A 15,080-nucleotide genomic window follows, 5' to 3' on the forward strand; every position below is an offset into this window, starting at 1 on the left:
AATGGAGTACGTAGGAAAGGATGGAAGACAAGAGAGAAAAAAGGAGAGGCTGAGTCCTCTCATGGGAGATGAGGTAAAGACAGATAATGGGCAGAAAACAGGGCTGTGAGTAAGTAGCATTTTTTTATTTATTTATTTTTTTTAAGAGGGATTGACAAGGGAGGGGACAGAAGGTAGAGGTGGGACCAAGCTTGAAGACGTCATTCTGGACTTGATAAAACAGAGTGATTCTGGAGTTGGAGAGGGAGAGACAAAGAGAGAGAGGAGGGAGGGAGGAAAGCTCCTTCCAGTAGCCCAGAAACTGCCTTCTGTGGAGTGTGATCTGAGGCTCCAGCAAGCCCTACTGTCCTCTCAGCCCTGGGGCTGAGCCAAGGTAAGTGGCATCTCAGCATCCACACAGGGGAAAAGGGGATTCCAGTCCTAGATCTACTGAATATTGTAAGGAGGTGGCTGCCTGGACCAAGATGACAAAAGAGTTGGTGCTCGAGCAGCTGTCTGGCATATGAAGTCAGAGCATGTCCACCAGGACCTCAGGTCAGGTTAGGACTGAGCAGCTGACCACGGGCTGGGTAGGCAAGGGTACTCTGTGGTCCTCTTTCAATCAAATGAGAGCATGTATGTGTGGAAAGTGCTTTCAGAACTTAAGTTGCTGTGAAAATTTTCTTGTTACTTTTACACTTTACTGTTCCCTAAAGGGACCAGATGGCCCGCTAGAACACTCACTGATCTAAATCTGCATATGTTCTCCAAGTACCTCCAAATAACAGGCATCATGGGAAAGTGGATAGACTCAGAGTAGAGAAGACCTGGGTTCGAATACCACCTCTAACACATATCGGCTGTGTGACCCTGGGCAAGTTATCTAACCTCAGTTCCTTAGGCAACTATAAAATTGCAGAAATGGTGTGACCTTCGTTGGTAGAAGTTCCTCACCAGAAGCCACCTTCACCTATGGAGTCAAAGGACTCCCCCCCAAAAAAATCCAAGATGTTTAAAATACTTTAACAAGAATCAGCTGGTTGCAGCTACAATAATGACCAAAACCAGCATCCAAAGCCCACTAGGGAAAGGGGGACTGACTGAGAAATAAACTGGATAAAGATATGAGGTAGAGATAGTATGGCATTATGGTTAGAGTGATAGATCTGAAGTCAGGAAGACTTGGGTTCATATCCTACCTGTGATACCTACTAGCTGTAACCCTGGAAGTCACTTTACCTCTGTCCTTTGGTGAGGGGGTTAGACTAGATGCCTCTAAATTCATTTCCACCTCTGAATCCATCATCCTATGACCTGATGCATCCAGTCAGAACCTGGGAAATGAAAGCAAGCATCATTGTGCCCTGCAAACCTTAAAATTTGTTTTGGAGGATCTGACTCTGGGGGAACAGAGAGAAACTCCACCAAAATACTTCAATGAGAGGGTCAGCAGAGCTGTATGGGGAGAGCAAGACCCCTGCCTTTCTCTGCTATACAGATAGATTTCTGTTCAGGCATTTGGTCAATATGCTGGGATTCCCAGTTCTGACCTGATTATGTGAAAACAAGAATAAGGGTACTGTCACCTTAAACTTCTATAATTCTTTCTAGCTTTCATTTGAATCTTAGCTTCATCTTAGGCAAGGCAAGGTAAATACTGTTATCCCTTTTTTATAGATGATGAAATGGAACCTCAGAGACATTAATATAAAGTCTTTGAGGAAACGGACTTTCATTTTTTTCTTTCTGTCCGAAGTGCCTACCCTAGTACCAGGCACATAAGTGCTTAATAAATACTTTTTGATTGATTGATTAATTATATAAATACATTAATTATATAAATATAAATAGAGCTCTATACACAAGTGTGGCTGACAGTTTCCCAGCTAATGGTATTTGAGAAACGTCTCCCAACTTTACCCCCATCTAACCGTATCTTGGTACTGAGAATACTCAAGTCTTCATTAGTGGGAATTAAATTTTTGAAGCCCTTCCTTAAAATGCAACTCCTTTTGAAGGAGTGGCCAAGCATTTGAACCACTGGATTCCATTGATACTAGTCCATCCTCTGTGAGGAAGAGATCCCAGTGCGATCCTGGGCAAATGACTCAACCTCTCAGTGTCCCAGGAGACCATATGTCAAAGAGTAAATGGGGATCTGTATTGGAGGAAGTTTTTTTTTTTTATTGGGAATTCCCTACAGGATATATATGGACGAAAACAAGAGCAGAAAAATTGTGCTTGATTTGACTTTTCAGATCCTCTTTGGTCACCTTGCATGGGCTGAAGTCAATGAGGCCCAGAAGCTATCAGTCTTGATGGAGTCTAAGGGAGATCCAGTCACATAAGGTCCTTCCAGCGAGGACAGGTCTCATCTGGACATTCACTGAGGGATTCCTAGTCAGACAAAGATTGGCCTCAGGGCACTGGGAACCTGGTAGGATCAGGGAAAAGGAGGAGAATGGTGTGTGAAATATATAAAGCTAGTGATCAGATATACATGGTGATAAGACTCAAAGATAATCTTTGGATATTTCACTCTTGTCTCAGGTTGGCCATGTCTAGGATGACAGAAGGCAAGGGTAACAAGTGAACCTGGCAGGAATCTTGAAGTAGACAAAAGCTTGTTCTGCTCCCTGAATAGCTGTGTGACCAAGAAGAAACCATTCTGGACATCAGTTCCTTTATTTGTTATATAGGAAACTAGACAAGATGATATATAGGTGCCCTTCCTGCTGTACCTGGTATGCTCTGGTTATTGACAATTAACCTAATACCCCAGCAGAGGTCTCTCCCTTTCCTTTGTGAATCCTACTGTGGCACGGGGCAGCTAATGTGATAATCTTTTAAGGAGGATTGGACTTGGGATTTCATTGTTAATGGAACTCCCAGTGAAGAAAGAGATACAGAAAGACAGAGGAAGAGACAGACAGAGAGACAGAGACAGAGAGAGAGAGACAGAGAGGTTTATATAAAGATGGGTTATATATATATATATATATATATATATATATATACAGAGAGAGAGAGAGAGAGAGTGAGAGAGACAGAGAGCTGGATGTTAACAGTGGAGTGAAGGAAGAGAGCTCATTCATTCATTCATTTGGCACCTCCATTGCTTTCTTCCTTCTGTGAACTACTATTCCCACCCTAGCATCATCCAAACTTTAGAGACCGGATTTGGAAGTGTTTGCCAGGGGTCTACTCCATCCCTCAATTTGTGGGCTAGTTTAGCAGGGTCCACTGGAGGGATCCCTAAGAGCTTGTGCACACCAGTCTCTGCTATCTAAACTTATGGGAAGTTACACTTGTGGGGGGGACATTACAGTGTCTGTCCCAGATCAGGATTGGCAACTCAAAGGTTGTCTAGTTCAGTCTTCTCATTTTTCAGTTGAAGACACTGAGGTGACTTGTTCAAGGGCACCCAGCTAGTTAGTGATAAGAATCAGCGCTAGAATTCAGATTTCTTGGCTCCCAGTCTATTGCTATTTCTTGTCTACTCAGCTTTCTAAGTCCAAGAGACAACAATAAGGAAGAGTTCCCATCAGGCATGTGGGGGGGGGGGGGGGAGGCTTTGGTTCTATGACTCTTGGAGGGCTTTGGTGTTTTCCTCTGATGCCTCTCTGGCCATCAGTTTCCCACTCTGTCAAAAGTGAAGATTGGACCAGCTGTCTCCTGTTCTCTTCAAACTCTTCATATGATCCAGTGATCTTCATCCAAGGTCCCTTCCAGCCATAACATTGTATAGCTCTAACAAGAGAGCGTACATGAAGATGAGCAACAGTTAGGAATAGGTCCTTGTGCATCAGAACAGAGGTTACTTTCATACAATTTCCCTCGACCCTGCATCCTCAGCCCATTGCCCTGAGCGGAAATTTGAATTTGGGGCTTGGTTCCATCTCCCTCTGACTCTTCCCCTTTATCTAGCCCACGAAAAGCTTCTCTTCCTTCTCATCTCTTCCCAATTTCTTTTCTCTTAAGTCTTTTGAGTTGTTCCTGGGCATTGTCCAAAGGGAAAACATGGAAAAGAGCAGGGGGAGGTATTAACTGGGGAAGACAAGAGAAAGGGGCAACCAACCCTCCCCCCCCCAACCCTCCCCCCCAAGGAGAAGCTGCTTGCTCTATTTACACCCACTTGGGACTTTGGGATTGGGAAATGGAGACAACTAATCTGATAAATTAGGTGAAATGGCTTTGTGGGGGTGGGGGCGGGGGTGTCTGAATTGTAGATAATAATAAGGCAAAATAATGAGAGCCCCCATTCTATGAAGCGCTATTACCTGTGAACTGGATTTTTTTCATTTCCGTTGAGGACAGAAGAAAGAAGAAAGAAATAGACTTATGTTACAGCAGGAAGAAAGTAGGCTGGATCTAAGAAAAGAAAAGGTGGGCCAATTTGACAGTTGTCTCCGGTACAGGAAACGCCCAGACCTAAATATGACAGATGCATAGAAGCCCAGAATGTCAAAGCAGGAAGGAACCTAAGGAACTATCTTATTCAACCCCATCATTGTACAGATGAAGAAACCGATACCCACAGTAGGCATATCACTCCCAGCTCCAAGCACCTTGATTGTTTTCTCTTACTCTTAGAGCCTAGAGAAGTGAGGCATTTTTTATTTGAGGTGTGTCTTACCTCCAGGTGGAGGCAGCTGGTGACCCAATGGATAGAGCTCTAGGCCTGGAGTAAGGAAGACCTGATTTCAAACCCCAGCCTCAAATTTACTACTAGCTGTGTGACTCTGGGCAAGTCACTTAACTTCTGTTTGCCTTAACCCACTGGAGAAGGAAATGGCAAACCACTCCAGTACTGGATACTATACACTGCCTAATGTAAGACAGATAAACATAGCACACAGGATGGCTGCTAACACAGGTTAACTCTTGATCTGGTCAAACAGGAACGACACTAAGAAGGGGTTAATAATCTTACTTCATTCTAGTCTAGTTTTCTCAGACCAGGATTGCTGATAATGGGAGGACAAACTCCTACATTCCCTAATTACCCTTCACGCAGGAGCTAGTGAGAAGGGGGGCAACTACTCCTATGTCTTGATGGGGTTACTCAAGACAGGCATAGCTTATGTTTCCTCTAAATCCCCTCAAGCCTCCATGGGGACCAGTTGAGGCAAACACAGATTCTCCCAAAGCCTTGATGGCCCCTGATCAAGACATGCACAGCATTTGTGCATTCAACCCTGAGGTTCCCCATTCACTGACCCGTGGACCACCCTGTTTTATAGGGCAGCAGACAAAGAAGGCACACTGCCAGCAATAGCCTCACAAGTGTACATCACCTCATCCCTGTATCTCACTGTGCAACCATAGTGGATGCTTGTATTATTTACGATTGTATAACTGTGCACAAGTGTGGTGAAGACGTTTTGAACCATAATTATTGGAACTCATATCTAATACCTGAGAATAAGAGATTGTTATGGCTATGGATCCTGGGAAACTGAAGTCTAAGAAATAATAACAAAAATTCACTTCACACACACTAAAATCCATCTTACTTACACTAAAATCTACCTTATCTAGACCAAAGAAACCCTATAATGGATTCACATGTCTTTGTGACCCCATTTAGGGTTTTCTTAGTAAAGACACTGGAGTGGTTGGCCATTTCCTTCTCCAGCTCATTTTACTGATGAGGAAACTGAGGCAAACAAAGTTAAGTGACTTGCTCAGGGTCATACAACTTCTAGGTGTCTGAGGCCAGATTTGAACTCAGGAAGATGAGTCTTCCTGACTCCAGGTCTGGTGCTCCTGCAGTATAGTGTCATCTAGCGGTCCACCCATGTATTACAGATGAAGGAGTAAAATGATTCACTCAAGGTCACACACAGGTAATAAGTAACCAAGGTGGTGTTGAATGTAGGTCCTCTGACTCCAAATCTGGCACTCTTTCCATTGTACAACCCTTCAAAATCTTTAAGCAAACACACACCTAAATACATGTACACAAGGGCATTCATGCATGGGCAGGCATTGCTATGAGCACATACTTAATACCATTCTATTTTCCACAAGAATCAGGTGAAAAAGGGAAGCACTTTAATCCTGTGACCTCCTATGGGGATTCTACCCGAATTGAGTCATCAGCTTTCTTCTATCTCTCCTGGTTCCAAGACCAATGCTCTATAAAATATCCAATTGAAGACAGGATTAAGAAAACCTGCTTCCCATCACCCTAATAGTGACAACATTATTTGGGGGTTTTGTAATATTTATTTATTTGATTGATATCAGTAAGAAACAACTCCCATTGCTTTCAGATTTTCACAGGAAAATGTTCCCTTTGACCTCTAACACTCTGTTCTGGTCTTACTTCCTACCTTGGAAAGTCCTGACCTGTCACCACCAAACTGTCTTGGCCTTCCCTTGTCAAATCCTACTTAACTCACTGCCAGTACTCAAGACAATGTGACATCCAGGAAACAGTGCTGAATTTTGAGTCGGAAAAGCTAGTCAAACCAGTTCTTCCACCTGTGTGACTTGAAGTAAGTTAGTGACCCTCTCTGGGCCATGGGGATCCTCCTAGGTAAAATGGTTCCTTTCGGTTGGGAAGTGCAATTATGCCAGGCTCAGCCATAGCCCCTTTGTAGTTCTTCAAAAGCTGCTTTGTAAGTGTTCTTAAGTCTGCTTCCTGGCTCCATCCTTTCTCTCTCTCCATCACATTCGAGGTCACTGAGTTCAGGGACACTGTCTCTCTCATCCAAGTGGGACCTTCCAAAAGTTGACATTGTCTCCTTTTTCTTCTGTACTGTCCCCCCCTGGCACCCACTACAGAAGCCTGTTAGGAACCACAGCAAGGCTCAGTCTGGGGCACTGACTAAGTTTGTTCTTTCTTCCTTCTGTCTCTGTCTCTGTTCTAGGTCATCCAGCAGGATGAGAAGCTCAATGTGCTGGCAGCTGCTGCTGTTCCTTTCCATATTCCCATTTGGAGAGACTTTGGACAAGTTTGCTCCTATTGAGAACCCTGGACTCACAGGTACAAGTTATCTGAGATAGGAAAGTGGGAAAGATGGGAATAAAGATCTCTGAGCACCCAATAGGTTAACTTAAATACATATATATATATATATATATATATATATATGTATATGCACACATATATATGTATATACACATATATATATATACACACACAAATGAGTCATCAGATGAAATCACCATATAAATTGCCTCTGAATACAAGTTGACTCCATATACTCATATGATTTATAAAGATTTCTTTGAAGTCAGTAACTTTACAGCCTTTGTGGAGATTAAAAAATACACCCTAATAGATACAAGTGGTATTAAGGTTAATCTAGGACGCAAAAATCCAATGAGGTCATTGTGAAGTTGCTCAGGTGGAGAAACTGAAACCCAGAGAGAGTCAGTGACTTAAAGTCACAGAATAAAACAATATGGTATCATGACCAGATTTCCAGACTGGGGGTGGGTGGGGGTGGGGGTGTGGTGGCACTGTCCATTGATGTGGTCGGTGATCTAAGAGAACATCCTGAAACGAAAAGAAGTCAACCCCTAGGTTACAGACCTACTTGTCTTCTTGTTTGCAGGGTGACCTTCGGTTGTTAGTTTAATCTCTCTGGATTTCAGTTTGTCCAACAGGACAGTTGAGAGAATTGCCTCCCTGAAACACAGACTGCTCCAACAAGAAGGGGTCATGGGATCATGATCTAGAAGTAGAAGAGGCTGTAGAGATCATCTAATTCAACTGCTTCATATTACAGATAAAGAAACTGAGGCTAAAGGAAGGGCAGTGATCTGCCCAAGGCCATAGGTAGTAAGTAACAGAGCTAGAAGCCAAATTCAGGTCCCCAAACTCCAAATTTGGTATGCTTTCTGCTCCATCACACAGTTTCTTAGCCCTCATCCCAAAGGGATGTACTAGAGGAGTACTAGAGGAACTAGAGTACTAGAGGTCCTCTATGGAAACTAGACTGACAAGTCTCTTCTTTAGATAACTTTACTTAGGGGTAAGGTGCTTTAGAATAGGGTGTTTCTGTGAAACAGTCAAGCTTTACCCTTAGGGAGACTTTTGGTGTTTTGGGGGGGTTTTGGAGGGAGTTTGAAACTATGGCCCAAGTCCTTCCTCCAGTGGCCTACCATGTTGAGCATTTGCTCATTGTCTGGAAGGGACCCCCTGCCTTGATTTTCTTTGTCTCAGCCATCTGAGAATGGAAGTGGGGAGTAGGCAGCAGAATAGAGAATCATAGGGAAGGCTCCTAGCCCAAACTTCATCAGATCTGGTCCATTTTCCTTTTATCATCTCCTTTTTCATCAGAGTATTGGGGAGAGAGAACTTGCAGCCATGAAGAATCAGTCACCTTCCCCCTGCCTCACACAGAGTCCTCATTTCAACCAATCTGTCATAATTTGTTGGGACTATTGTGTGAACTCAAAGCCGGCAATGTTGTTCTTCCAGCCAAAAATCATAGAAAGTTTAATAAGGCCTTGGAAGTGAAGTACCTTCCAAATTAGACTCTTGTTAACCTCATCAAGTGAAGGAAAAATGGATAATTCAAGTTAAGGTCACCTAGATAATTCAGTTCATTAGACACACAAATCACCTATTGGGGCTCAGCAATTACTGTAATCAGAACCTTTGAAAAGGTGGTGGAGCCACTGTGGTTATCATTTCCCTTCTAGAGATGGGAAAACTTGTTTTCAGAAAGATAGAGGGATTTATCCATAGTGACTAAGCCTAAGAGACAGGATGGTGTACAGGATAGGCAGAAGGAGCTCTGAATTGAGTCAGATGACCTGAGGAGGTGGCTTAAGCAGGATTAATGGGAATGGGTGGCACGAAGGGAAGGGAGGGAAATGACCACATCATCTTAGAACTTGTGATAGGAGAGGCTAGTCAAAGTCTGACATGCAACTTAGTCTTGGAGAAAGATTTCAAAGGGTTCAGAGAAAGAATAGTTGGAATTTCATGGTCTAAAATTCTACAGAGGAAATCATTCCAGAAGAGATGGGGAAACTTAAGAGAAAAGGATGCTGAAGAGAGAAAGAGAAACAATTTCTGATGAAGAGAAAAAGCGGAGGGTCAAGAACCTGATGTAGATTCATAGGGAACTCAGATCAATTTAAATATTTAAAAACTTACAGATAACGGAAGCAAAAAAGCCAACAGGAGGGCTATGAAAAGGGACCACATGGTCCTCTAAGAACATTGTCAGAAGTGCTAAAGCTCTGGACTGAGCTGAGAATAGTGAAAGAAGCTAGCAAAAACAAAACAAGGGTCTAAAAAGCTGGATGGAGAAAAAGAGAGTGCTCAAAAATGGGACTGGATTGATGCTTGAGGTAGATGGGATGATTCTATCATGAGACAGAGAGAAGACAGAGCTGCTCAAGTTTTACTTTGCTTCTGATTTTTCTTTCTCAAGGAAAATGAGCCTTGGAGATACCTGCCCAATGGCAGAACAACAATTAATAAGGATTTAAGCCCAACATAAGTAAAGAGGTAATAACTGAGGCACCTCGTAAGGTGGGGCAGTTAGGTGGGCAGTAGAGAGAATGCCAATCCTGGAGTCAGGAAGACTTATATTCCTGAGTTCAAATCTGGCCTCAGACACTTACTAGCTATGTGACCCTGAGCAAGTCACTTCACTCTGCTTGCCTCAGTTTCCTCATCTGTCAAATGGGCTGGAGAAGGAAATGGCAAACCACTCTACTCTCTTTGCCAAGAAAACCCCCAATGAGATCATGAAGAGTCAGACGTGACTGAAAAACAACTAACCAATAAAGTGAGGAGGCACCTAGCTGCTCTTGATGAGTTCAAAGTCAAACAAATTAGATCCCAAGGTACTGAAAGAGCTAAAATATGATTATTTAGTCACCACCAGTGATCTTTGAAAAGTTGTAGAGTGTGAGAGAGATGTTTAAAGACCAGGAGGTTAAATGTCAAAAAAGGGAAGGAGGGATTATAGAAACTGTAGGGCCATGAACTTGACTTTGATACTTGGCAAAATTCTAGATCATAAAGGGATGGCTAGTAAACAACTAAAAAGTGAAGCAACAACCTCAAAGAGCCAGCATAATTTCATCAAGAACAGGGCAAGTCAAACAAAACTCATGTGCTCTTCTGAGAAGGTTACTAGACTGGTAGAACAGGGAAATACTTTAAATATCGTTTACCTAGATTTTAGCAAAGGATTTGGCAAAATCTCTCACGCAGAGATATAGGACAGATAATAAATAGTACAGTTCAATGGATTCAGAGATGGTTAAATGGACAGACCCAAAGAGCAGTCATTATAAATGACTCAATGTCAACTAGGATGGAGGTCTCCAGAGTGATTCTTTCATATTTAACATTTTTAGCAGTGATTTGGCTAAAGGTATAGATGCTATGTTTATTAAACTTTCAAATAATATAAAGCTAGGAGGGATATTAAAGGATAGAATGAGGATCTAAAAACACCTGGATTGGACTGAATCAATTAAGATATTATTTCACGTAGATAAATGTAAAATTTTAAATATTGGTTCAAAAAACACGAAAAAATTGGTTCAAGATTACACTGGGATATGTTTTTTCATGATTTTATATATATGATGGGTATTGAATTTCTTGCCTTCTCAATGGGTGGGTGGTAGGAAGGAGGGAGAAAATTTTGAACTGAAAATAAAAAATTAAAAATAAAGATTCCATGGAGGGAGAGGGGAGGGAGAAAGGAGGATTCTGTAATTCCTATGAAAAAGATCTGAAGGCTTTGGAGGAAGCACAACATGAATCAACAGTGGTAGCCAAAAATGTAACTGATCTTAGGTTGCACTGAGGGATGTGGCATTGAGAGGGAAAGATTATAGGTTCACTGAATTGCACTCTAACTATACAGAATCTGAAATATTGTTTTCAGTTCTGTATGTTACATTTAAGGAAGAATATTTAAGGAAGGTGGAGCATATTCAGAGGAAGGTGACCAGAATGATCTGGTGCCTGGAGATCATGCCATATGAGCATTGGTTAAAGAAATTAGGGATATACAGCTTATATAGGGAAAGAAATTGAAGGGGATAATTTAGCTCTTTCTTTACGTATTGTAAGTGTTGTTATGTTAAAGAGGTATTAGACCTCTTCTACTGGAGCCCAGAGGGAAGAACTGGGAGCAATGGATATTAGTGATAGAAAGGCAGAATTAGGCTTGATATCAGATAAAAGTTCCCAATGAGTACAGCCATTCCAAAATGACATGGGCTGCCTCCTGAGCTGGTGAATTCCCTTTCCCTGGAGGTCTCCAACTATGACTGCTGATCACGTTATGGGTATTCTTGCTTAGGTTGGGGTCAGCCTGGTTGGCCTCTGGGGTGCTTTCTCTGTCCTAGAGTCTGTGGTTCTGTGCTTCTATGACCCAAATCAGCTCCCAGTTCTAACACTTACTCTGCATTATCATGTATGTGACTTCAGGCACATATGGTGTTAAAATGAATTGAGCCCTTGGTCTAGAGTCAGGAAGACCTGAGTTCAAATCTAGCCTCAGACACTAGCAGTGCAACTCTGGCCAAGTTACTTAACTGCCATCTGCCTTATTTTCCTACACTGGAAAATGGGGATAATAGCACCTCTCAGGATTGTTGTGAGGAATAAGTGAGATAATATTTGCAAGCATTTAGCACAGTGTCTGGCACATAGTAGATGCTTAATAAACATGTTTCCTTCCTTCCTTCCTTCCTTCCTTCCTTCCTTCCTTCCTTCCTTCCTTCCTTCCTTCCTTCCTTCCTTCCTTCCTTCCTTCCTTCCTTTTTGCCTTTCTCCCATCCTGCCTGCCTTCCTGCCTTTCTGAAAGTCCCTCAGTATCTTGACCTTAGGTTTCCTTTCTTTATAAAATTAGGGGATTGAATAAGGTGATATCAAAGATGCCTTTGGACTTTAAATGTTCTGTGGTTTTATGGCTCCCAGACACCACCTGAATTGGTTACATAGCACTTGAGTCTTCTATGTGTGGGGAATCTCTGGAGATAACATATGACAAGTTCCTGGCTGCCAACCACACTGCACTGCCCAGTAGAGATCCACCGCCCCCTAGTGTCTTGATTTTCCATCACAGTGGTAGTCGTGCAGCGCCCCACTTCCCTATGGTGGACTACACTAGGACCTCATTGGCCAATAATGATTCAACAGGGCCCTGCCAGGGCACTGTGGACTGTGTAGTTAATATTCTGAGACAGGCATGTGTACCCAGGGTCCTTTTCTGGGTGGTTTTGGGGAATAGAGGAAAGAAATTAGCTGTGGTTTGAGTCCCTAGACTTTCTCAGGTGTCTGGTCCAATCCAGAATCACAGATTTCTATTTTCAGAATCTTAGAGTTGGAAGGGGGGACCTTTGAGATGATCTAGCCCAGCCTCCTCATTTAACAGAGCAGTAAACTGAGGCCCAGAAAGTATGACAGACAAGATCATAGATTTAGAATTGGAAGGGATCTTAGAGGTCATTTTTTCCCAACCCCCTCATTTTTCAGATGAGGAAACTGAGGCCCAGAGAGGTGAAGTGATTTGCCCAAGGCCATACTGGCAGTAAATGATAGGGATAGTATTTAAACTTAGGTCTTTTGATTACAAAATAAGTAATCTTTCTCCTATATCAGGTAGGGGGTGGAGAGCAGCAAGATCCTGAAAGCTCTGGGGAAGTGTTGCTATCCTGAATCCAGTCCAGGGTTCAGTGCCATATAGGGTTGAAATGGTACGCAGTATTTGATTCAACATCTCCATCTGGCTTTTCTGCCCTAGGACAGCGGGGCCGACTCCTAGCCCACCTGATTCACTGGGAACAGAGGCCCCGGTGTTCTGAGAAGCCAGAACAGAGAGGACAGACACAGAGACTGGCACCACTCTGTCCCTCTGATGAGACCTCTGACCCACTGTGGCCAGGTCTGTGCCCCACTCGAAGCCGACTGATCGCCACACCCCAAGGAACAGTGCTGGTGGAGCGAGAGAAGGACCTGTCCGCCTACAACTGGAACTCTTTTGGCCTGCGTTATGGGAAGCGACAGACAAAGATGGGGAAGGCTCGAGCAAGTGCCTGACAGAGACTGTGCATGTCCTGGGGTTTATAATGCATTTTAACTTGGGGACAAAGGTTTCAAGCAAGGGGGCCGGGCTTTTCTGGGGGGAGGGAAAGTTCACTGTCCTGAGGAAATAAAAACAATTCTATCCATTCCTTTTGATCTGTTTGGTAGCTTATTCTGTTGTTATTCAGCCATTTTTCAGTCATGTCCAACTCTTCATGACCCCATTGGGGATGTTCTTGGCAAAGATTCTGGAGTGGTTTACCTTTTCCTTCTCCATCTTATTTTACAGATGAAAAATTGAGGCAAACAGGATTAAGTGACTTGTCCAGGGTCACACAAATAAAGACATCACCCATCACATTATGATGTCATGGATCCTCTCTGAAAATGAAGGACCTCCACCCCCATTAACTTGGGGCAGCTAGGTGGTGCAGTGGACGGAATGCCAAGCTTGGAGTCAAGAGGATCTGAGTTCAAATCTGACCTCAAATACTTACTAACTATACGACCCTATGCAAGTCACTTAACCATTTGCCTCAGTTTTCTCACCTACAAAATGAGTTGGAGAAGGAAATGACAAATCACTGATAAAAAAACTCCAAATAGGGTCATGAAGAGTCAGACAGAATTGAAATGACTGAACACAAGTGTGTGCTTATGCATGCAGGGTATAACAAGCTACTTGTGCTTTGTGCCACCTTTAGGCTTCTCTCTAGGCCTTTCTCAAAGATCCCCAAAGGAGATGTCTATGATTAGAGAAAGTCTTCAAAGGGGTCAGAGGAGGAGGGCAGAGTCCAATGTTTCGATAAAGCTTTGTGACTGATCTCTTCAGGTGAAGTTATTCTGTGCAGCTAGCCCCAGCTCTCTGCCAACAGAAACCCTCAGGTTCTCCTCTGAGAACTGTGGCATGGAAAGAGATAGGTGAGTTTCTTGGGGGAACAGGGATCCTTCTACCCCTGGGGGTCCCTGCTCTGAAACAAGTGGAATTAGGTGTGATAAAATCTGTCTTTCAGACCAAGCCTACCTGCAGAGACATACATTCTTCTCTGCCACAGAGGGCTGTGTATTCTTGGGTCTTTCCTGCTGGACTCAGTGGAAGCACTCTACTATCCATCCCACCTTGCCTTTTAGTGCTGGACCTGAGATTTGGTGCCAGTGGTGTCAAGCAGGATTACCTGAGAAGTAGCCTGGAATTATGGAAAGAGAAAGAGATGTAGAGCCACAAGGCTCAGATTCAAATCCTGCCTCTGTCTCTGGAACCCTGGGCAAGAAACTTATAGAGTTTCCTCCTCTATAAAATGAGGGGGTTGAATCTATAGATCTTATGCCTGTATAGTTTGGACTGGCTTATTTCTGTGGCCTATAAGACATGTCTGAAAATAGAGAAATAAGGAAGCCTGTTTGTGACTCTAAATGGAGGAAATAAGGTAGAGTTCTCTTCTCTGCCAGAGAATCCCCTTTAAATCTGCTTTAAAAAGTAGAGGAATAGTTTCCAATCCTTATTTTAAAAGGGGAAAGATATTCTATATCCGATATCCCTTCCTCCTCTCTTCATTCTTCTTTCCTCCCCATTTTAAAGACCTTAGCCTGAAAGGGCCAAGGCCTCACATTGCATCCTGGGCCATCTCCAGTCGTCCTGATGAATATCAGGCCTCTGGACCCAGATGGCTCAGGAGAAGAAAGTGAGGTTGGTGACCTTGCATAGCCCTTCCTCTCTCAAACCAAAGTCAACTGCAAGTCATGACATCATCTTGATGTCATGGTCCTCTTTGAGAACAAAGGACAAACACAACAACAACAACAACAACAATAAACTTCTAACTACAGGGAGCCCACACTCTTTCCATAAAGGAAGGGGGGGCAGAGAAATGTGAGAGCAGCAGGAGAGTTGACATTCGTCTGCACAATTGTCAGTCAATGATCGAGTGGTGTTTCCATGTCTTGCCCTACCTTCAACCATATCTGGGCCACATTAAAATGGTGTATTTGAGCTTTGTCAAACACAACTGGATACAATCTTTATCATACAATTGCCCAGTCTTCTCTTTGTCCCCAATCAATCAACCAACCAACAGAT

The 15,080-nt window shown here is 43.1% G+C and overlaps 1 protein-coding gene across 1 annotated transcript; it reads left to right on the forward strand.

Annotated features, from left to right (window-relative positions):
• The first annotated feature begins 6,711 nt into the window (after positions 1–6,711).
• On the forward strand, positions 6,712–13,121 carry KISS1 (KiSS-1 metastasis suppressor). Its single transcript, XM_072638602.1, has 2 exons — positions 6,712–6,973; positions 12,723–13,121. The coding sequence occupies exons 1-2, from the start codon at positions 6,871–6,873 to the stop codon at positions 13,016–13,018; spliced, it is 399 nt and encodes a 132-aa protein (XP_072494703.1). The 5' UTR covers positions 6,712–6,870; the 3' UTR covers positions 13,019–13,121.
• Positions 13,122–15,080: the final 1,959 nt, after the last annotated feature.

The sequence above is a fragment of the Notamacropus eugenii genome, chromosome 2 (genome assembly GCF_028372415.1).
Source record: "Notamacropus eugenii isolate mMacEug1 chromosome 2, mMacEug1.pri_v2, whole genome shotgun sequence".
In the NCBI taxonomy this organism is placed as follows: domain Eukaryota; kingdom Metazoa; phylum Chordata; class Mammalia; order Diprotodontia; family Macropodidae; genus Notamacropus; species Notamacropus eugenii.

Coding starts and splice junctions, on each gene's coding strand:
- KISS1 (XM_072638602.1), top strand. CDS start 6,871: ATGAGAAGCTCAATGTGCTGGCAGCTGCTGCTGTTCCTTTCCATATTC. Junction 6,974..12,722: donor TGAGAACCCTGGACTCACAG/GTACAAGTTATC, acceptor TTTCTGCCCTAG/GACAGCGGGGCCGACTCCTA.